Consider the following 23013-nt stretch of genomic DNA (forward strand, 5'->3'; position numbering starts at 1 on the left):
CACGGCACAGATGATGCGGTTTATTATTCCCCCCCCCCGTTTCCAGGAGTGGATGATATTTATCCCAAAAACAGTAACGTCAAATGTCTTTTTAAATGCTGAAGTGTGTGTGTAGAAATCTGGACGTGGCTGTACACATTAAGCCAGACGTGACCGTGTACCTTTGAAGGCCATGACATGTATTGTTGAGCAAACAGTATGTTGGTGTAAATTTACAAATCCCTGCAGCTTGGATTCATACAACTGTTGGAATAAAAGTAACACGGATCTGTTCCTCATTAACAAACTGTTCTACTCCTCCACAGAAGGCTAACTGCATTGACCCGAGCTGCAAGAGCTGGCTTTTAAAAAGGTCGAGAGCCCGTCGCGCTGTGTGGCTGATTTTAGCCTGTTGCGTGGAGACTGCAATCCAGGTGATGCATCAGCCAATGGCAGGAAGCCAGAGCCAGACACGGGCATCAAGGTTGGTGTGGCTGATGGATGGAAGTGTAGCACCAGCACTTGCCAAGCCTTTCCCACGGCCATAAATTACATGTTTACTGCCGGCTGTGGCTCTCTGCGCTCGCCAACATTTCGTCTGATGTCAGCAGCACATTATCATATCTAATCAGCCCCCAGCAACCCGTGTTAAATAGTTGGGGGATTTGAGTGGCCATCGTTCCATCTCTGTAAACATGATTTACATCACAAACATGAAAATCTCGATATTTATTGACCCGTTTATGGAGTCGAGTTCAAACTCTGAAAGCTTTGGCGGCTTGTTTTTCGATAGCATTTTATTTAATGTAATCCTTTTACGATGACATACGTGTTCTGAAACCCTTCATCAGAAGTGATATGGCAGCAAATGTAACTCCTGTTAAAGCATTTACAGCAGAAGATAAGTTCATCACATGGAAGGCATGCACAAGTGGAAGTGCATGATGTTGACTGAAGCAAATTACTCTGGATTTTAACAAGCATGGCATACAACCAGGAATATTTACAGTTGTGGCCAACCTTGAAATGAAGGAACATTGAATGAGACAAGATAACATTTTCCACATACATCCAGCATACAGACAGTCAGACACACAACACATATTTTCATAAATCTATCTCTTCTGATGGAGAGAAACCCCAAACACTGAGTTACACTGTATTGCAGGTTTGTGTCATGAAAAGCACTTACAGTTAAAAAATAGAAAACCCAATATATATTTTTTCATTGATGATTATGCAGTAAGTTTAGGGGAATTAAAGCCGTGATACAGCAAAAAGAAAGAAAAAAAAAAAAACTGGCCATGTAATCCTCAGCAATTTAAAGACATTCTTATGCAACAACCGCCCCTACAGACTATATTAAAAAATGGATCAAACAAAAGCATCCTTGTACAAAAGAAAATAAATCAATGATGGTAATAAAAATAAGAGTACAATGTAAATATATATTCATATTTATAATTTTCTAACTGTATTTACAAGAAGATAGTGAATGCTCCAGAGGACCACGGTGCTGCAGGTCCCTTGGTAGTATATTCTCTGGATTTGGTCTGAAAAGCAGAATATTGTCCTTCACTACTGATGAAACAACCATGAAGGGAAAAAAACAACAAAACAAACAAAAACCTGACATTATCATAGTCAGTCCTTTCAATTCTCCTGACCTGTGGAATGCCCAAAGTGGAGAGAAGAGTGCGAGTCTGCTCTTCTTCTTTTTTTTTGTTTTCTGACACTGTGCCAAACTGCCATGCCTGTTAATACAAAGTGCCCCATAAACATCGTCACCACCAAGAACCGTGGAACCGGCTGCACTCCTCAGTCCATGTGCTCCAACAAGTTCTACGAGGTGTCTCTCCAAGCTCCTTTCTCACAGAGCACGGAGTGTTTTTTTAGCTTCATCTCTGGGAATGTGGGGTAGAGTCCAACCCCATGAGGCAGGGAGCGGAGGAAATGTCAATGTTTTTCTGAATGGACATGAGGTATCAGCGTTTCTTAATGGCTGCCCCGTTGGAGTGGGGAGGGAACTTTGGCAGGCAGGGCTCCTCCGCTCCGGCATCGTGGGAGAAGACGGAGTCCTCGCCCGAGGAGCAGGTGGAGCTGCGGGTGTCCGGGTAGTTGGGGGAATATTGGTCCAGAGGCACAGACAGCTCCAAATACTCCTGTAGGCAACAAAGTGAGAAATTCTACATTTCACTTCCAAAACAGACATTTCTGCTGCATCATTGCATGATGAGGAGAGGAGGACTGACCTGGTTGGCTGTCATGGCCAGGCAGCGATCCAGGTCCTCCACCAGCTGTTTGAATGTGGGTCTGTGAGAAGGCACAGCATGCCAGCAGTCCCTCATCATCATATACCTGCAGAGATCAAGAGATTTTAAAATTGAGCAGTCAACATTACCTTATCTATTTATAAATTTAAAAAAAAATACCACATGTTAACGTTAAATTCTTGTGAGGAGTGGTTATAAATCTGACATCGAGCTGTAGCTGGAAGGTGACAATCTAACACCAATATGTTCCATTTGGAGCTCACTCGAGTGTGAGCCTCTCCTTTTATTGGCCGTCACAAACAATGGTAGGGATCATTATTATGTTGCTAAGCACCTGGAACAACATGGCAAATATAAATATTAACTCCAAACTGTTTTTGCCAAGCATGAGACACAGCGGATTGTCTGTCACCTTCAAAATGACTTTTTTTTTTTTAAAAAGCGATAAACTTGGCTTACACTCTGGTAAAATCGAAAAAAAAATATATATATATATTGTTTAAATCATAACCCACGTCATCCCCTCAATAGTTGAAGTATTATTAGTACTATTGAAGTAGGCAACATCTGGTTCAGAGAGTCTGGTTGTGACCAGGCAAGCTCAAAAACAGAAAACCTCTCAGCATTATATTTGCAACTCATTAACCATCACTTGCTAGAAAAACAATCCAGTGTGATTAAAACAGTGCAGCTGTCATAACTACAGGGTTGTTTTGATCATGTAGTGATCATATGCAGTACGTGCAGTGTCTAAGTGTGCTAAAAAATAAAAGATCTTTTTAAAAAGACAATTACAATGCATCTGGCCATGCCGTACCATTTAATATTCTCCCTATTAGTTTAACCTTACCAAATAAGGAAATGCAGGGAAATAGATATTAAGAGTTCTGTCTGTCTGAGGAACATGTTTGATTTTAGGTGCGTAGAGTTTCCTTACAGTTCATGAGTGCATGTTGAGGGCTTGTCCATACGGTGACCTTCCTTCAGCAGCTTGAACAGCTCCTCCACTGGGACTCCGGGATATGGAGAGCCCCCCAGGGTGAAGATCTCCCAAAGCAAAACCCCAAATGACCAGCTGCAGACAGAAACAGTCAGGAGCGTCTACATTATCTGCACGACTACACGTTTTCCTCACATTACATAAAGAAAAAAATAATGACATGCGATACTCACACATCACTTTGGTTTGTGTATATCCGGTCAAACAGAGCCTCGGGAGCCATCCACTTGACAGGTAAACGACCCTGTGGACAAAAGGTATGCATGTTACGGGCTACAGTGTTGAGGATTTTCCATGGGCCTGTGTGCTAAACAAATGGTAAGAATACTCACATTGGTGGTCTTCTTATAGTAATCAATGTGGTGGATATCTCTTGCCAGGCCGAAGTCCGCTATTTTCATCACGTTGTCCTCAGTTACCAAAACATTACGAGCGGCAAGATCTCTGTGGATGCACTGCAGAAACAACAACAGACATTACTAAGACTGAACCGGTGTCCTGAGAGTCAGTTTCTCAAATACAAGGCCCGATCCGCAGAGAATATTTAATATTCAAAGTCATGTACATTTTGCATAGAGACGCGTTTCTCTACCTTTCCACACCTAGGTTGAGAATGAATACTTGTACTTTGTCGTTACCTTTTTGGAGGACAAGTACTCCATGCCTCGGGCCACTTGATAAGCACAGGACACCAGGTCTTTGATGGACATGTTCTCCACGGAAACCTGGTCTGGGTTGTAGCAGTACTCCATGCCTGGTGGGCGCCGAGCTCGCAAGTACTCCCGCAAGTTGCCCTTGGATGCATACTCTACTATCACATACAGAGGACCTAAAAACAAAGACAAGAATAAATCACCTCTAAATCATCGCCATAGAATGAGACCATGTAACATACAATTTTGAATTGGGACATGGGCATTATTTAGTGTAATTGATGGCAGCACTGATAAAATTATCATAAGGGCACCAAAATAATCTTTGTGATGAGAGCGGGAGTATTCAGTGTGCACATGACCACATACATAAAAATGAAATCTATGACTGATGGTGTCACAAAAGTAAAGCTGTGCCTGAAGATGTTTTTGATTAATCCATCGAGCAATTCATCGATTACAATAAACATTATTTTTTAATTCCCGATTGATACAACAAATATATATATTACAAACTTGTCCGACTAATATTTCAATATCTTATTCAGTCATCGTCTCTTAAAAACAATCAAATGCAATAAGATGATTATGAAATAACATTTTTGTAATCGATGGCGTCGACAAAGCGTCCCAAACCTACTCACAAGGCCATTGAGATCAATTGGATCCCTTGCATTTGTGAGTGAGACTGTGTAAGATTGAATAATTAAAGGGAGATGTTGTAAATACTTTGAGATCAATAGACACGCGCAAATGAGTTACTCGAGATACAACTCAATGTCAAAACAGTTGGCAAAGAGCTTTGCGTTTCAGTGTGGAAGCAGCAGAGCGGTGTGCACTGCAGGGTCATTAGAGGTTAGTTTTCTTTAGCTTTTCGTCAGGGATGATTGGAGGGAAACGGCAGCAGCCGTGGTCGATTCAATCTGCGAGTTCGGAAGTTGGTGTCAGATTGGTTTACTCACGCTGTTCTACACATCTCTCACAGTAAGGTTCATGGTTGTCTGGACAACATAGTGTGTGTGTGTGTGTTGGCCGGAGCAGGGCAGGTCAGTAGCAGACCCCTGACTGTCTGGTCCTACCATCCTGTGTGCAGGCTCCCAGCAGATTAATGATGTTCTTGTGCTTCCCAATGATCTTCATCATCTCCATCTCTGAAATCAGGTCTGACAGGTCTTTCTCTGTGGCATCAGCTGTAGGGATTAATCATATTAGGGCAATTAGACAATGTTCTGCTGGTGAAAAAGGCCAAAAAGACCTTACAATAACCATCCTACAAAGTATATACACCAACATTGAAACTCTTGCGGCGTTAGGCTGGCGTTTGTCTTGGAGAACGTTCCCGGGGGAAAGGCACTTAAAGTAGGAGCCAATAAATGCTACTTTCCCTACATCCTCACTCCTCCGTGCAGTTTAATGAACACTGTTTTATATGAGATGTCAAGGGTTCTCATAAATTTGTACTCTGCTCTCCCATTTGCAAAGTGGCTGGGATCCAGTGGCAGATATCTCTTAGTATCCGTTCGTCACAGTTTCTGTGTTGGAATTTTTCTCGTCCCGGGAGCATTGACTTTAGGCTTCTTTAAGATCCATCACTATAAACTGAGGCGCTTTCCTCTCTGCCAAGCTTATTCCAACATATCTTATTCGTTTCAGTACCAATCAATCCAGGTCTACAGTTTACCCACAAGACTGAGAACAGCTAACTTACATTTCAACATTTTGACTGCAACCTTGGTCACACGGTTTTGCTTCTCTTTGTCAAGACCCAGCGCCTCTCCCATCACCACCAGACCGAAGCAGCCTTCACCCAGCGGCTTCCCAAGAACAAGTCTGAGGAGGAGAAGAAACATGAGACAGTCAGACAGTCATAAACAGTCAGGGGAGTTCAACTCCAAATCTGCATTATGCACGTGTGACGTTTGGCTTTTCATTTTGAAGCTTCAAAGTTGATTCCAAACTTAAAAGTTCAATTTTAGACACTTTGCTTTTCTTAGGTTTAGTTCAGTTTTACACAGACTGCTGCCCTGTACAACAATATTGTTCTGGTGCAGTTTCAGCCAACATCAGCTTTTTGAGGTGAGAATGAGTGAAAGAGAGAAACTCTCACTTTCCTTGTGCAGCTGGTTCCTGTTCCAGCAGACGGACTGTTTCAAACCAGTAACTTTACTTTCAGAAGGCCACTTGTCTAGTCTCAAAGATTTTCTCGCCCTGTCTGAAGGTTTTGACCATGGACATACCTGTCCCGGAGAAGCTCCCAGCGGGGATCCTGGGGCAGTTCATACTCAGACACCCCTGACAGCATTGGAGATCCGCTGGAAGAGAGGCGGGAGGGACGAACCAGCATCACCCCAGAGTGGATGGAGGAGCTAGAGTCCACAGACACCTGAGGAAAAGAAGACTGACATTACTCCTCTCGTAGTGGAACAGACACCAGCAGCAAGAGCTTATTAAGTTAACAGTGACAAAAAGAAAATTAAAACTAGAGTAGTTGATCAAATGTAGGACCATATAAAACCACCTAAACCAGTCAGGTACCATACGAATGGAGAAGAAATACTCCTCAAATACACATACTTACCTAATGTACAATACCTTAAGGAGCTACAATGAACCTGAAAGCCCTTTGAATAAATACTTTTAGTTTTCTGTTAGCAGCTGAGCAAAGGAGCTCAAAATACATTGTAAAGCATTGAATTTACAAATAACCTCAACAAATGGCATATGGAGAGAGAAAGAGATGAAAAGGTATAAATATTCCAAACCCCCTATCTACTTTCTGTTACCTGTCTGCGCAGCGGGATGCTTTTGGCCAGCTTGTGGACGGCCAGTTGACTGTTGAAGTCACTCTTCTTTGAGGAGGTGCGAATCTTCACTATAATTGCGATGGCAATCATAACCGCGATGAAAAAGAAGCCCACGCAGTAGATGACCACCTCCAGGTAGGTGTGGTTGGCTGGAGGATAGTGCGGGACCGCTAGATGGGGGAGGGGGGAATGCAAGGTGACAGGGGGCAGGGAGGGGTGGGGTCAGCTGTCATCCATGAAAATAAACTACCACAGAAAGTCTGACTTTATATACCCGATAATCACACCAATCATACCCATGCTTTCAAGTAAACTGCAACACACAAACCAAACTGACCATCCATACACACACACACACACACACACACAGCTGATCTGTTTAAAAACCAGAGCCTTTGACACAAAGTAAAGAAATTGGAGCCCAGGCCTTCACTGTACATATTTTGCCAATATGAGAATTAGTCAATGAATCACTGAGAAATAGTTGGAGAAAAGCCAAATGACCCCAATTCAACACATTGCTAGATACAGATTCATTTTCTTAAAAACACACGTATATAAATATTTTGATTGGGACCAAGTAATAGATATGTAAGAGTTTAACAGTGCGCAAAGGATCTGACTTTCATACAGAGTATTAACACTTCACACACACACACAATGTTTCAACACATAATTTCTACACCATCAAATGACCTAATTCACGTTTCATATCTACTTGTAGGTCTGAAAGCAGCACAACACAAAGCATGAGCTTTAACTGCTCGACTTGTTGAATAAAATATCCAATTCTGACTTCCATTTGAAAAGCTATTCTAAAACGAGTTTGTGTGTTGGTGCTGGTAATACAAACAAAATCTCTTTTAAGAAAACAACATATGTGTAAAAAAAAAAAAATTGCTAACACTTTGAAAATAAATTCTCCAATTCAGATCTTGTTTTTTTCCTCCCATTCAGTGAAAACACCGACATTTATTCATACCAACTCTAGGGGTGTAATGGGCTCCATTATTTCAGTGAAAAAGACGCATACCTTGGCTTGGGATGGCTTGGCGTTGGGCACAGGAGCTAGATCTCACTAATCAGTTAGAAAACGCAAAAAATAATAAGAAAAACGCATTACGGTCTACTCGTAAACTTACAACCTGTTGAGGTCATTAATGATGCAGTTAAACGAATTAAGCCTCTTCTTTATTCTTGAAAACTTTAAATTCATACAGCTGCTCATTCCCGTCTGGTGTATTGCTAAAAACACTTCCGAATGAATGAGCATAATGCCTGAACATGAACATCCTTTTCTCAATGCACAACTTTATTTATTTAACAGCTTTACTTGTTCAAGCGTAGATGTACATTCTGCTAAGAGTTGCTTTTTCAGAATATTACTAAATTGCTTGTTTTTGTAGTTAAAGTTTCCCTAATAATAATGAAAGCATTACTAATGAAAAATATTAGACATGGCATTGTGTTGCTTCCTGCTATTGGGAGATATATCACATGCAAGTCATTTGTGCTGGAAGCACTACATGTTCAACAATGCATCCCAAACCAAGGGTGCCAAACTGACCGAAGTGTACCGTTACACCCCTAACCAACACCAGCAACACAAGTGAGCTGCACTTGTGTGAAGAGGCTGACTGACAAGCAAGCTTGATAATTGGACAAATGCCCATTCCGACCCTCAGGAATGAGACACATCCACCGCAGCGGGCCAATTATCAGAGCATGCCGCTGTGTTCACAGCAGGAAATGACATCAGGGATACATGTCATTTGTAGCAGTTGTCAAAGAAATTCAGCTTTACGCCAAATCGAACGCAAACACCAGTTAAAGAGCAGAATGGGAGAGACAGTTCATGATCAGAGCTGCCAAACAACCCCTCAAATGGAAGATCTACATGGCAGACACCATTAAACCATTAGACCAAAGGAATATTAGGCTGTTCAAAAAAATAGCAGTGTCTGCATTTGTCTTTACAAACTCAAACATTTACTGTATAAACTGAAAAATGCTTTGAAGATCTAGCTTTCCTGCAAATCACTGAACAAATATTTAGTTGTATAACCACTGTTGCATGGAGTCAACCAACTTCTGCCACCTGTGAACAGGGGAATTGTGGAATGTAGTCCAATTGTCGTGGGCTGGAATACCAGAAGTTGGTTGACTCCATGCAACACAGATGTGAAGCAGTTCTCAGAAACAGTGGTTATACAACTAAATATTTGTGTTTGTTGAGTTTGTAAAGACAAATGCAGACACTGCTATTTTTTTGAACAGCCCAATATTCCTTTTTCTTCACTTTCTGTGAAGTAATACATTTCAGACATTTTTCTTCATGTTTTGATTTGGAATAGAATGTGCAGTGTTCCCATGGGAATAAAAGCTATTATAAGGATTTTGGGCTTTACTCTCTTTTTTTAAACACTGCTATTATTTTAAACACAACTGTACATAGCAACACGTTTTGTTTTTTTATGTATTGCGACTGTGGGGAGAATAGAAACGCATTGGTTTTATTAATAAAAATGATACTGTGTATTCAAAACACATTGGGTTTATTAGTATTATCACATACATTTTACATGTTTCATTTATGTTTGACTAGCGAATATACATCACATTAAGTTTATTAGTTTATTTATGTTAAAACTATGTAATCCAAATGGATGGAAATTTTATATGCAATTCAAATACATAAATCTTAATTATTAGGCCTAAATATTTCTGTGAGTGTATATCTCTATGTATGTGATCTTGTTTTTACAACACTACTGGCCTGTTTCTATATGTTGATTTGTTTTGTCATGGTGGATCAGGTTCAGAAGGCTCTTGGGTTGTTTGGCATTTGCTGATTCCATTGAAGAAACTGCAGAGCATGGCTCATACTCTCCCATCTAGAGAGCTTAGATGGAGCAGGAGCCATGCTGAGGACAGAGAGAGGGCGAGTTTTAGGACTCGTAACTCGCTCTGGCTTCCGCTCACATTTTTCGACAGAACTAGAGTCGAACAAGACCCTTTTCTGTCAAATGTGAAGGTGGACAGCCAGGCTGGAGTTGGAAAAAGGGAAATAGTGAAAAAATAGGAGAGAGACAGAACCACTGATACCTTCAAAAACGGTCAACCATGCAGAGTGATGAGAGAACCCGATAGAATTGCCCGCCAAGCAGGTGTACTCCCCAGCGTCATCATAAGACACATTTCTCAGTTGGAGGACTTCCATTTCCTTGTCCGTGGTGTTAAGGCCAGCGGTCTAGAAAATGACAAAGGAAGCAGACCCAACAAGAGGCCCAAGAGGGGAAAGGGAACCATGAGTAAAGGATTCTGAAAGAGAAAGGGGATGGAGGAGTGTTCTCCTCCTCGATTAAACACCATCTGCCCAAAAAAGTACCACCGGGAGCCCCAGCAGGGGACTCCAGTATCTGTTAGTGGAGGAGCAGGTTAGGTTGACTCTGCGCTTCTGAACCCCACATTGAGCCACCCCATCACCACATCAAATACCTCAGTCTCATCTCTACATGCAAGAGATGGGCAACATGGAAAACTCCACAGCAGAACAGGGCACACTCAAATTCACACTCATACTTCCGATAGGTACTCAGAGGAGGACAGCTGGAAAAAAACAAAAAGGGGAGAGAGCCTGCGAGCCGTGAAAGGAGGACTTTGAAGGGCAAGGGAGCGAGAGTAATAGAAGAAGATGGCAAGAGAGGCCCTTATTAGGAGGGCACAGCACAGGCATGGGGCAGGAATGAGAATGGGTCCAACATTAACCTGAGACTAAACACTTTCAACTGTTCTGCTGGGAATTTTCCATAGCGTCATTTACAGTCAGGCGCACTGAGGCAGGAGAGAGGGAGGGAGAAACAGAGGGAGGGAGGGAGGGAGGAGAGAAACAGCTGAGGTTGTCTCGAGTTATACGGCCCTAGTTTTTCCAGGTGGTCCTAGAAGCGCCTCCACTGTGTCGCCCCTGTACTGCTGCGTGGTGGTTACCTGTGGGCTCATATCTGGCGACAGTCAGCCAGGCCGACTGATTGGCCTCTCCTATATAATTGGACACTTTACATATATACTCTCCGCTCTCCTCCTCAGTCACATTGTAGAGGGTCAGCACCTGAGCGTCCGAGCTATTGACCCCAGAATGCTGGAAATAAAAACATGTCATGTGCAGCACAGAAAGAAAAAAGTAGCAAAACACAACATGAAATTAGAGTAGAGAATTCAGGAAAGACATTTCTATTTGTTTGGGTTGTGTTCAGAGTTACAATAGCAAGATAAAGTTAATTTATTGCATTGAATGCAATTTGGAAACCTTTTACATAACTGAACAAAAGAACTGACATAGCAATAGAGGACATATCTAATCCAAATTCCTCCCTTTTCCTAATTAGCATTACCACAGTTATCTATACTGGCTTGTTGCTGCAGGATCAATGAGAAAGCTCCTACCTTGAGGACACGGACATACGGTAAACCATCAGGACCAACTCGGCTTCCATTGAGCTCAATGTGCTTCAGCCACTGGATATGAGGCTGAGGGTCGCTGAACACCTTGCACTCAAACTCCACGTCGCTGCCCACCACTGCAGTGCGATTTGCTGGCAGGCCAGCCTGCAGGATTGGTCTGTGGGGAGAACGCTCTGCAACGCAATCAGAACATACACAAATGTTAGTTTAGAAGACGTTTGGCGAGCAGTAGTCTTGCATAGCAGGACCGTATCTCGATTTTAGCGCTTTGCCAGCGCTAAACAACGGTCTGGCTCACACATTATCATTCTGATAAACCAATCCCAATCATCTTGGGTAGTGATAAGCAGAGGATGCACCTACTGTGACCTTGCAAAAATAGATACAGACACGGATGACACAGGCTTATACGGGGTTCCCACCACACAGTTTCATGGACAAAATCTCCAAACTTTTCAAGGACTCACAATAAAATGTCCATGAACGATCACAACTCATAGGTACACAAACAGAACTGTATAGTCCAAATGTTATTATTGTATCAAAACTAAACAGCAACCATTTTAATCTGTAATAGTTAGTTATGTTCATATTCACTTAAAATACTTCATACTACAGGCACAGTCAATACATTTTAAAAATAGCTTTACAAACACCTTTATCAGTCTGGCACTGATATAAGGGGAAACAGAACTGATTGTGCCATCAGTGTATTCTTAATGCATTGGATTGGAAATCCTGAAAAAAACGAATGCAGCAACATAACGTTACGGCTACAGAAAATACATTTGCCTCTATGTGACATTAAGTGAAAGGTTCTCCACAGAAGATCTATGTAACAATTCATTTCATTACACAATAAAAATGACTTTTCCCAAAACCTTCAAGGATTTTAATAATTCCATGACTTTCCCAGGTTTTCCTGGTCAGTGGGAACCCTGTTTATACACAGTCTAGGCGAGCAGTGAAGCAACCACGCAATAACACACAGTACACACAGATGACTGATTTTCAAACACAAGCCAAATAAAACCTCCGTCACAGTGTTGTTACTGGAAATGCCGGGGTAGACGGCAAACAAGGTCACTTGTATCAATTATTGTGTAAATTACAGATTGGAATTTCTTATCTTGAGAACTAAAGTGGCAATTTTTTTTTTTTTTTTAGCTATGAGCTGTTTGTGTAATTATTAAGAGTTGGCCACAATAGCAACGTTGCGTTATCTGATCTGGACCGGTTACCGTGAAATGAAATGTTGCTGCTCCATTTTGATGACCGATAACTCCGAAGTAAATTTACAAGCCAAGAATCTGGAAGAATTTCAACTGGCCAGGCCAGCTCCACCGCCTGACCAAGACATTGGTGGCACTTAGCAAATGCTCGGTGACAAAACTCTCCCCTCGCTGAAGCAATATCAACGCTCACCAGGGTCTGGACCTCTACTGAGGTCAGGAGACGCCCAGGGGACCACAGTGACTGAGGGAGTGGGTCTGTGATTTATAAAACCAGCGGTGTAAGAGCGAGCAGTTCCTAGAGGAGTAATCGCTTCTCTCCTCAACATGGATCCATCACTCACGCCACAAGTACACAGGCTTTATTTAACAAATGGCTGACAAAGTGACCCAGCTCCCCCTACACAAGACCGTGCCCCTGTGCTGCTGTGATAACAATCACATTTGACTGGTTAATCAGATATTTGTGGAATTGTTCCAACATGACTCAAGAGCCTCATGAATATTCAACAGGCAATTAAAACACGATCGATAAAGCTTGATCCTAGGTTAACATACCAACAACATGATTACAGTGAACACTTACCCACTACATCGAGCTGGTAGGTGTGATTGATGCTGCCGTACTGGTTTTCTACCACACAGGTATAGTTTCCCTTGTCAGAGGGTACTACAGATTCCATGATGATGGTCCAGACATGGTCACGGACCTAAGAATTTGGGGGAAAAGCAAAGGTTATAGTGGCTGGCCTGGCATAAAGTCCAGATAGAACTTCTGTTCATAGTGAAATATGTTGCATTTGTTAGTCTGATGGTAAGAGACAGAGCAGGTAAAACCCCAGCTGGGTGCACAGATTCGTTAACTTGTTGGTCGCTACGGATTTCTCGACCGACACATTTTTTAAGTTTCCTTTCCACAACAGAAATGGTAAAAAGAAACACTTAATAGCTCCAGTCTGCATGTAGAAGTGTCTTTGGGCAAGATATTGCACCCCAAATTGCTCCTGAAGGCTGTGCAATCGTTGTGAGAATGATTAGATTAGAATGTGGCGCTGGTGGCACCTTTTATGTCAGCTTCTGCAGAATATGAACGTGTGTGTGAACAGGGTAAATGTTAGCATGTATTGTAAAGCACTTTGAGTGGTCGGAAGACTAGAGAGGTACCGTATAAATACAAGTCTATTCATCATCAAAGCTAAAATGTTTTCAATCAAATCTAACATAAATGAGGCCAGTAAGAAGCCAATCATTGCAACATGGAGCTAGACTGTAATTCCGTGTTTAACAGCTAAAATCTTAAAGAACATGTGCATTTTTCTCCTTCTGCTTTCTCCGAATATGAATTGTCGTAAATCATTTTTTTTTTTTCCATTTCAAAGCCTCGGCTAACAAGGTCAATGATGTGTGATGTGATGATAACAAGATAACACACTACTCCCTCTTCCTGTGACACCACCCAATGTTATAAACAGCGGATCTTTTGTCTAACCAAACAAAGAACACAGGAAAATATGGACATGTTTTATATACATCTGCCCCAACCAGTCCTATTAGCGCCAACTGATGTCTGGCTCGTTTTTTCCGAGACATGTTATAGTTTTTCTTCCATAAATCTGCCAAGACCGGCAGTGTGTGATTAACCAACGGACCTCTAAGGCAATGGCAACATCAAACATGCATATACACAGACTGAGCCATACGGTTTCCCTCATTTAGCTAAAAACGTGATGAGGGAGTCCAGCTGCCTGCTGCCAGATGTGTTGTGCTTGGCTTCATATACATGTGGTCTACATTATTCCCTCCCTCCTGCACGTCTCCATGCAGACGATATGAACAATAGAAGCCCGGCCATAAAAGCAAGAGTGTGGGAGAGATATGAGAGACGTCTCCGGCCGCTAACGCAGACCTTTGCACCTTAACTAAAATAATAATAATAATAAAAATAAAAAAAACAGCAGCCAGATGGTTAAGTGTGCTGCCTGGCTGGGGGGGGGGGGGGGGGGGGGGGGGGGCAGGCAGCTGAGAGGAAACTCCTAAATGTGTCCCAGCTGGGGAGGGAGATGGGCTAGGCCAGCATGAGACAAGGCTGGACTACACCTTGATGGGAAGAACAGATGCAGGGAAAGCTCTTTCTTAGTGCACAGACATCCCACACCTGCAAGTCAACTGCCACCGAATGAAACTATTCACAGAGAAGTCAATGGAAAAGGTACAAAAAGCACAATATTTATACAGCCCCCCAAAAAAATAATGGCCATATCATATGATGGTTGATTAGATTGTGGATTAATACAATGGCGTCCTTTTGCCCAACAGGAAATTTAATTGTGGTATAACAGACCTGGTCCACATCCGTCTTATCGGCCATTACAATCTCACATTTTATCAGCAGTTAGCATCACATTTGAATAAAGCTTGTCTGGAAATGGGAAGATGTTGAGAAATACAGTTATCACAGCACACGCTATATCACAGATACAGTATGAAATAAGTTATACCTTGCCAGTTAGTAAGTACACGTACATTTTGTCATCAGAGGGTGTACCCGTAGGCTCTGTGCGGATATCTGCGCACTGGCAAATTAGTTGTGACCGCCACTGTGAAACGCATCCTCCAAGCGGAAAGTATAAACTGAACTACGGTGCGTCCGTGATGTCAGCAGCAGTCTGTGTACGCGTCCGTTTGGGAGTTTAACCAAGGCTAAAGTATCATGATAGATTTACTGCTGCGTGGATGTAATTACAGAAAAGACGATGCACTGATACCCAGAACGAGGACAGCCAACGTTATCCTTCATCCAAACGCGAGGCTAAGATTGCCCACCTGGAGGTATAATCACTATGGCACAACGTTCCTTTTTGTGGCATAGGGTTTCATCTTGTATTGTTGTCAGGTGAAATGTGAAACTTGCCTCCGAGTTGCAATTGCAGGATGCGTTTCTTATTCCAGGGGAGGAGGTGGCGATCTAATGTGGAGATGAGATCGCCGACATCTCGACTAGTAGTGAATGAGCTTGGAGAGCTTCACTGAGACATGCTAAGGAAGGTGTAGTGTCACTAAGAAGAAGCTGAGGGGAACAAATGTAAGAAATGTATATTTTGAATTATTAACCTTGAAGCCTCCAATACGATGGTCTCTCTTGAACTCCCTGCCATTCTTGTACCATTTCAGGGTGGGAGTTGGGTTGCCGCTGGCTTGGCATCGAAACTTCACCGTCTTACTGGCTGGGACAGCGTGAAGCTTTTTCTCCATTTTCTCTGGATGAGCCCATTGTGGAGCCATTGCTAAATAATAAGACAGAAAAAAAAACAGATGAGTAACACATAAAGCTACGTGTGCATTTTCTTAAACTTGAGGACACATAACTCAGTTTAAGTACCCTAAACTTTAGGCTAGATTTTGTAGACCGCATTACATAATGACCCTCTGAGAATCACCACCTTATCTTGGTGGAGGAGTATGCTGCGTCCCTGGGAGCTGTGTTGTCTGGGGCAATAGCTCTTGGTAGGGTGGCCCAAGGCCAACTGGCCCCAGGGGAGGAGCCAAACCAAGAACGATTCACAGACTGGATATGCAGCACCTCGCCGCTGTGATAGTTTTCCTCTGACTTTGCGGTCATATCATCAGCCAGCTTCGGACACTTGAGTTGTGACCGAAAGAATGACATTTCTGATATAAGTGGCCAAAATAGGTTTCCTTCGTAGGGTGGCTGGGCTTACCCGTAGAGACTATTTCACTTAGCATGCTGCCACCGCAACCCAGCCTTGGTGGCAAAAAAGGATGGATTACATAATACATGTTCACCCAAAGATTTCTAAATTATAGTCACAAGGCTTGGCTGTACTGGATGGGGCAAGATATAGAGTTTTGAATAAAAAAGAAAAAACAAACTATTTAAATAAAAAAAATGCTGTGGCTTCAAAATGGCCGGGTGGGTCAGGGGGAGATAAAGCTCTGGGAGTCAGAGTACAAACTCATGCTTGCCATGCTTGGTAGCCGCTGGATTCTTTGTGGGCAGTAAGAGCCAGATGATAAAGCCCGAGTGACCTAATTATTACTCTATAGACAAATTGGATGACTTCTTAGGTTAACCACGATTAGTCACAGCAGAGACATTCCTCTTGTAACTGAGGTAGTGAAAGCCCTCCGATTCAGAGTGAAATCATTCACCTCAGTGTGACCAACACGCACATGGCAGACCCATAATTGAATAATAAAGCTTTCAAATAAGTGCCCAGTCGTGACAATTACTCATAACCCTGTGACTCTGGGCCAGCGAGTAATGACCACTTCTCGCAGTAGCATTAGTAACTTGAAGAGATCTGCGGCACACTTACGCAGCAGTTTTTGACTGCCCAACAGCTTGGCTTCCTCTGATGAAGACTCTTCATCTTCATCATCATCCTCAGATGAGGCCAGTGTATCAACTAGAGAAACACAAAGTGACAGTTCCATTCATACTGATCCACAGTGATGCATGTTTAAGAACAAAAAAGAAAACATAAAAGCATGGGCACAACCTTTGAGCATGTACATATACACTGAAGCCAGGGGTGAGTATGTGATGCACACTCTTTACTACAATCTAATTCATCTTTCCATTACTTTACCTGTGACGTTGAAGTAGACGCTGTGGTTGCCGAAGGTGGTGCATGTGTACAAACCAGAGTCCGTCAGCTCCACCGCCTCGATCTCCAGCTGGCCTCTGCGGATGCGCGTGTGTTCTCCATCCACCACCGCCGCCACGTGGTCCTTGGTCCAGTTGACAGCATGGGGGGAGTCTTTGGCAAAGCAACTCAGATCCAGACGATCCCCGAGATAGAGAGTGAAGAGCTCCACTTGCGTATCCACAGAGACTACTAAGGAAAACAGGAGGACATGGTTTTTAATGACAGCTCTGTAGTTATTTAAAACTCCTTATGTAGCCTAATTATAAAAAATAAAAAACGGCCCCACGAGCACATAAAAAGCTAAAAAGGCAGGCACAAACCAACTATATGATAAATGCAAGTCATTCACAATAAGATAAGTGCACACTATATGACTAAATAATAAATAGTAACTGTTCACAGAGCTCTCACACAACACACGGGTGTATCTTTACTGTAGAATCATCAAAAATAACTTCAATCAACAGGGTCCAAGAGGAGAAGAGCAGAAAAAGTCCTTCCATGATTTCCTGCCTGCCTAACCTCTCCCTCAAATTAAATCATATCCAAAATTAGTTAAGGCCCTATCGCCAGGCAGGCAAGGAGCTACTTGGGAAAGGAAGGTGAAATTCAATTAAGAGGATTGAAGAGAGGGAAGGTGTCATGGAGCGAGACACCTGAGCCCCCCTGTTCTAAATGACTACATAGTCCACGAGGGGGAGGGGGTAACACAATTACGCCGACACGTTGTCCATCACGATAGTGTTGTTTGTCTTGTTACAAAAGGTAGAAAACGTCACTTGCTAGACATTCTTGCTCTAGGATTACGCAGCCGTGCTAAAAGAAAAAAGGCACACATGGTGCACTGTTCCAATTAGCATCCTGATTTTATAGACAGTGGGGCTGCAACTACCCATCATTTTCAATATCGATTCATTGACAGATTATTTTCTTGTATTAATCATCTATAAAAGGACACGGAGCACAAGATGTCTTCAAATGTCTTGTTTCGTCCAAACAACACTCAAAGATATTTAGTAGACACAAGCAGCAAATCCTCCCAGTCGAGGAGCTGGAAACAAATAATACTTAAAGTTCTGCGCTTGAAAAATTCCTACAATGATCAAATGATTATTAAATGGCTGCAGATCGTGTCCGCTCTGGTTTACATAGTTGTTTTAGCCAGGTAGCGCCACTAAGTGATCCCCTGTGGCAGCACCATAATGTCAAATCTGAGTCATTTCGCTCGTCCTCCCTTCCTACATAGTCCCTTTGGTATTAGAGCAAGAAAAACAGAACTAGATAATCAAATAGCCATAGCGGTAAGCAATCCGTCAAGATGAGATTATTCTGAAATGTTCTCAAACTGCACTGTGTTTGTAAAAAGACGCACTTCCTCAGAACAGGAAGAACATCCATGCAGCATAAACTCAGCACAGCATCAGCAAACCTGACTAATCCCTCCCACCCTCACAACAAAGGTCTCCAAACAATAAAGGGGAAGAGGGAGCGAGTGAGCATGTGCACAGGAGCGAGCGAGCGAGGGCCTGCAGCGGCAGGTTCTAGTGCCAGTTGCTATGGTGACCCCACTTGGGCCTAGTAAAGGTATTTCCTGGATCACATATGTCTGACAGGCCCTTAATCCCAGCAGGAAAAAGGGGCCAGGGGGTAGGATCAACTTTCTCCTCAGAAACAAACCCAAACGGGGGGAAAAGCAGAAGAGGCATTTAGTGATAGACTACAGCGATCCAACTAGGACTACAGCCTTAAACGTAACGTGTCTCTCTGTCTGTGTGTGTGTGTGTGTGGGGTTATTATGCTTCTGTCCCTGCCCTCTAAATGGAGATGCCACTGATAAGTCTGTGTCAACATCCCAGCTGTTAATCTGGGCGCAGACATCATAAAGTGCCCATAAAAGCTGTAAAAGTTAGCTTGTTGCTTTATTGTAGACCACAGTCGGGACCATTTGTGCTTCGGCGACCATTTGTGCTTCTGCGACAACCTACTTAAAAGTGGAGTAAGATATAAACACAATGTAGTCAAATCAACAGACTACTGTCTAAAAAGAAAGACTTTTTCTGATGAATTAGATACTAAGAAGTAGCAGCACACTCAAAGTAAATATAGTTTCAACTCTTCACAATGAGGAAGGTGCCAGGTTTCCAGCATTTCTTTTGCATCAGAGGAGGTTTAATCCTCCTGCCGCTGTGATTGGATTAAGGACCATAATTTTAGAAAGCGACCGATCTGGAATGTGTTCTACCTTCCATTCGGAAAGATTGATTGACATCGTTTACAATCAGCCTAATGACGTAAATCATGAAAGGAGTAAGAAATCATTGAGAGGTTTTAAACTATAGGGAGGAACAAAGCTCACTATATTAAAGACCAAATAAAAAAAGAGAAGAGTTTGCACCAGTCTATGGAACCTACTCCGGCTACAGAATAGGAAGCAATATGCCGCGTGAATGACTTCTGGGATTTCCTGCTCTCACTGGAGTGATGGTTGAATGCAGTAAAGTCGGGCCGGTTGAGGCTCTGCGGTGGCACACAAGAGGAAAATTGCGATGGCAAGTTTCCTCTGCTGATTTGACCACACCAGAGTGAAAGGGTGGCGGACATGTAGAGGGGATTGATAATAGACAAAAGACAGGAAGCAAAAAATTCAAAAAAAAAGAAAAAAAAAGAAAAAAAAAAAAATTGGACAATGCCTATTAGCAAGCCAAAAAAATTAACACTTGGGAGCTACAAGAATTACTGTGTCATTCAAATGAGTTCAGCTACATTTAGCCTGACATTATGGCTTTAATGACTAACGCAGCAGAACCCGGGCTTCTTAAAAGAATGAAACTTCACGTTGATTTAGTTCGTTTACCACCGTTATGAGTACGGGGCGCTGCTCTGCTGCAGGTTTGTCTGAGGAGACACACGCTCACACAGTTTGAAAAATACCTTTAAAATGGTTTGCAGAGACATGTTGCGACACGGATTAAAGTAGTCAATTACACTCAAACAACACGTGCTTTTCCTTCAACAGTTTTTTACCATTGACCTAAGTTCACATGAATAACTGACAAAAAACATTGTATTGCTTCTAAGCTGTGCTAAAGAGAAAGACTGGAGTGAGGTTCTTCCAAACTTCGGCTCAAGCTTTACAAATTTAGTTTTGACATGTTCATGTGCACTCCTCGATACATAAACAGCTTTGGAGAAAATTTGCCTTCTCTCTTCCTTTAATTTAAAATCACACATGCTAACCAACACACCAGGAAATACAGAACGGACAAAAGGAAATTTGACATCTGAATGTTTAGATCCACAAAAGCATAATCATCATTAAAATCCATGATGAACAAAGTATCTCAGCTCCAATGTGTGCAGTAAATGCACAGATCCTTTGCGACAAAACAAACCTAGAGATTTTGTGCCATTTCTGAAATATGTGGAAGATTTGACAAATGATTGCTCCTCTATCATCAGCTGGATATGCATTATGTGATGATACTAATTGTATTGTTATAATACCTTTATCTTTGCATAAAATTGCTTGCCTACTGAATGGCTTTAACCATTTGTCTAAAGTAATGGTCTCTTTTTATCTTAAATTGTCGCTACCGTTTTGAAAGGCATAATGAAGTTCCATTTATCAAGCACCATTTTAAAACTCAAATTAAAGTAGCTTTGTGCATCGATGTTCAATTTTCCAACAGAAAAACAGCCTTCCTCTAAGAATTGTTTCCACCCCTACTTCTTATGTTTCCTGCTAACAATTGGTTCTGTGTCACCATCACCATAAAGACCAGTTGGTTATCCTTGAGTGGAAATAAATGCCGACAAGGAAAAAGTCAAATTGAATCTGGCGCTATCCTAAAGTCAGTTCACTTGTTTTGTCCACAGAGCCGCGCTCCTCTGGGCCGCCATCGCTGTCTAGATTTTAAGAGCCCTCCACTGAAAGGGTCAGCGGCTCATCTACTCTGACAGCAGAGCATCCAGTCAAATACATCCTCTGGGAACGCCGTATAAACAACTTTCTGACATTTCACTGTCACATCCAAAAAGACACATACAGACATTGAAATGATTATGACAAAACAACAAGTTGCTCTGAATTATTTAACCGAGAAGAACTTCAAGAAAGGGCTGTAATCGTTTGAATGGCTGAAATGAATTTGTTCAGAGGATATTCTTTTCTTATGGGAACAACACAAAACAAAGACAAACACAGAATCATGCATAAAACATGACCATTTCCATATAACTGTTGCGTTTCCCCAACCAAGACAAAAGGAATGCAACCAAATGCTTCTGCTGTGATTGTTTGTCGACAGCTGAAGCCATCCGTCACCCAGCAGGGAAGAGAGAGAGGGGGGGGAGTGAAGCATTCCCAGGCAAGAAGTCAGTGGGGGAGCAGGAGAAAAGGCACAGAGGCGCATAGATAGTACCTGGCCATTTGGTGATTAAGAACTGGGTGGAGTGTAAATGCATCAGACTTCCCCCACCCTCATGGAAATGTATGGCTCACCTAGAAGACAAACAGTCTCCTCAGAAACCTAATCCTCGGGGATAAGGGAGGGCTCAAAGTAGCATCTTCTTTCCTTTTCTTAAAAAAACAGGCTAATTTATAGTTTCCCTGACAGTTAACTCTTCTCTGTGACAACAAATACCTTTTCATTACAAAAGGAGGAGAGGAGCATGGACTGCTAGGTAGTGGGGCTGCCCTGAGGCTACAGATGGGAGTCATTTACTCCTCCCTGTCCCAGTGTTGGCTTAAACACAGCCGCACCAAGTTTATTTTAGGGCTTACAGCCCAAGAGAGACCCTCTTGCTTAATTACTCTAATTATAACGTTGAGCTTTTATCATATTCTTTTGCTGCTCCCCACTTCCGACTGCAAAGTGTAAACATCCAAACCCATCTACCCACAAGTCCGGGCAGCTATTACACCGCTGGACTGAATCCAAGAGACACATTTTTAAGGATTTGATTTCAGTGCCTCGTTCCCCTTTTTCAGAACTTATCGTGTGCAACAGGCAGACTGGGCTCAATTCTTTATAGGCAATCTAAAAAGATGCACGGTCCAGTTTAAGAACTAAATAAAAGCATTGGACCAAAACGTCAGTCTGAGAAGAAAACCGATTTCCCACAACTTGGTTTAGTTAGCCAGGAAAAACAGAAAAGGTGTTACAAATAGTCCGAAACACAGTTGTGCCACATCTGACACAGTAAAGAGCACTCAAACATCAGACTCAGGAGAACGGGGGTGGTGGAGGAAACACTGACGCTACAAAGGACAGACTTCACCAAGGCCTGGAGTGTGTTAGGATTACATTCCTTAACAAAGAACAAAGCTTTGATTATCAATGGACTGTTTCTCAAGGCAACAGTCTAGATAAGTCAGACTTAATAAGTTCAAACGGTTACATGATATTAAAAAAATACAGTGTACAAATGAAGTAGAAGAAGCTTTACGATATGGAGCCATCTTACCTTCGTCAGTGTTGGCAGGTCGGCCCTGGATCCTTAGAACTTGGGAGAATAAAACCAGACACAGAAGTAGACTTGGCCTCATCAGCATCCTGCTGAGGGAGCTACAACTGTTGGCTTTTCTGCGACTGGAACTCCATTCAGGCCGTTGGGGCATCAGCAGTGGGTCATTCACAGTGTTAAACTAAAAACAAACAAAGAGCAATAAAAAAACAAATGAATGCATGGCCACGTGAGCAAGCGTCATAAAAGTTTTGTTATGAGTAAGAAAAAGTGAAACATCTGTTCAGGGTCCAGGTTTGTCCTAAAGACAAAAGGAAACTATGTTAGGGGAAAATAAACATTGGTATACAAGAACGCTATCTCCGTTTTGTAGCTCTTCAAACTGAAACAATTAAAAAAAGAATGTACTTTTTTTTTTTTTTACAAATGGCAATCTATACTTCTGTTGACATGGAAATTCCTCACTCGCCTAAAA

The 23013-nt window shown here is 42.3% G+C and overlaps 1 protein-coding gene across 4 annotated transcripts; it reads right to left on the bottom strand.

The window, feature by feature from the left end:
• Nucleotides 1–1897: 1897 nt before the first annotated feature.
• On the bottom strand, nt 1898–22692 carry fgfr1a (fibroblast growth factor receptor 1a). Of its 4 annotated transcripts, none has more exons than XM_076104772.1 (17): nt 22539–22692; nt 17013–17258; nt 16740–16829; nt 15514–15686; nt 12989–13112; nt 11153–11343; nt 10697–10847; nt 6689–6879; nt 6143–6288; nt 5614–5735; nt 4985–5095; nt 3891–4081; nt 3585–3707; nt 3426–3496; nt 3190–3327; nt 2232–2337; nt 1898–2141 (listed from the first exon to the last, which is right to left on the bottom strand). In XM_076104772.1, exons 1-17 carry the CDS (start codon nt 22690–22692, stop codon nt 1965–1967), a joined length of 2505 nt encoding a protein of 834 aa, XP_075960887.1. In that variant the 3' UTR covers nt 1898–1964. The 4 variants fall into 4 exon arrangements, with proteins under 4 accessions (XP_075960887.1, XP_075960889.1, XP_075960888.1 ...); XM_076104774.1 differs by lacking the exon at nt 10697–10847 and adding an exon at nt 9815–9959 and having other exon boundaries at nt 22539–22626; XM_076104773.1 differs by having other exon boundaries at nt 17013–17261; nt 22539–22626.
• Between the last annotated feature and the right edge of the window lie 321 nt (nt 22693–23013).

Source organism: Anarhichas minor, unplaced genomic scaffold, assembly GCF_050575085.1.
Source record: "Anarhichas minor isolate MPS153535 unplaced genomic scaffold, ASM5057508v1 ptg000030l, whole genome shotgun sequence".
In the NCBI taxonomy this organism is placed as follows: domain Eukaryota; kingdom Metazoa; phylum Chordata; class Actinopteri; order Perciformes; family Anarhichadidae; genus Anarhichas; species Anarhichas minor.

Excerpts from the sequence above, each read along its gene's own strand:
- fgfr1a (XM_076104772.1), bottom strand. The coding sequence starts at position 22,692 with ATGCCCCAACGGCCTGAATGGAGTTCCAGTCGCAGAAAAGCCAACAGT. Across the intron at positions 13,113-15,513 it reads ATCGTATTGGAGGCTTCAAG|GTCCGTGACCATGTCTGGAC; the intron begins GTTAATAATTCA and ends CCAAATTCTTAG. Across the intron at positions 5,096-5,613 it reads TGCAGTCAAAATGTTGAAAT|CTGATGCCACAGAGAAAGAC; the intron begins GTAAGTTAGCTG and ends TAATCCCTACAG.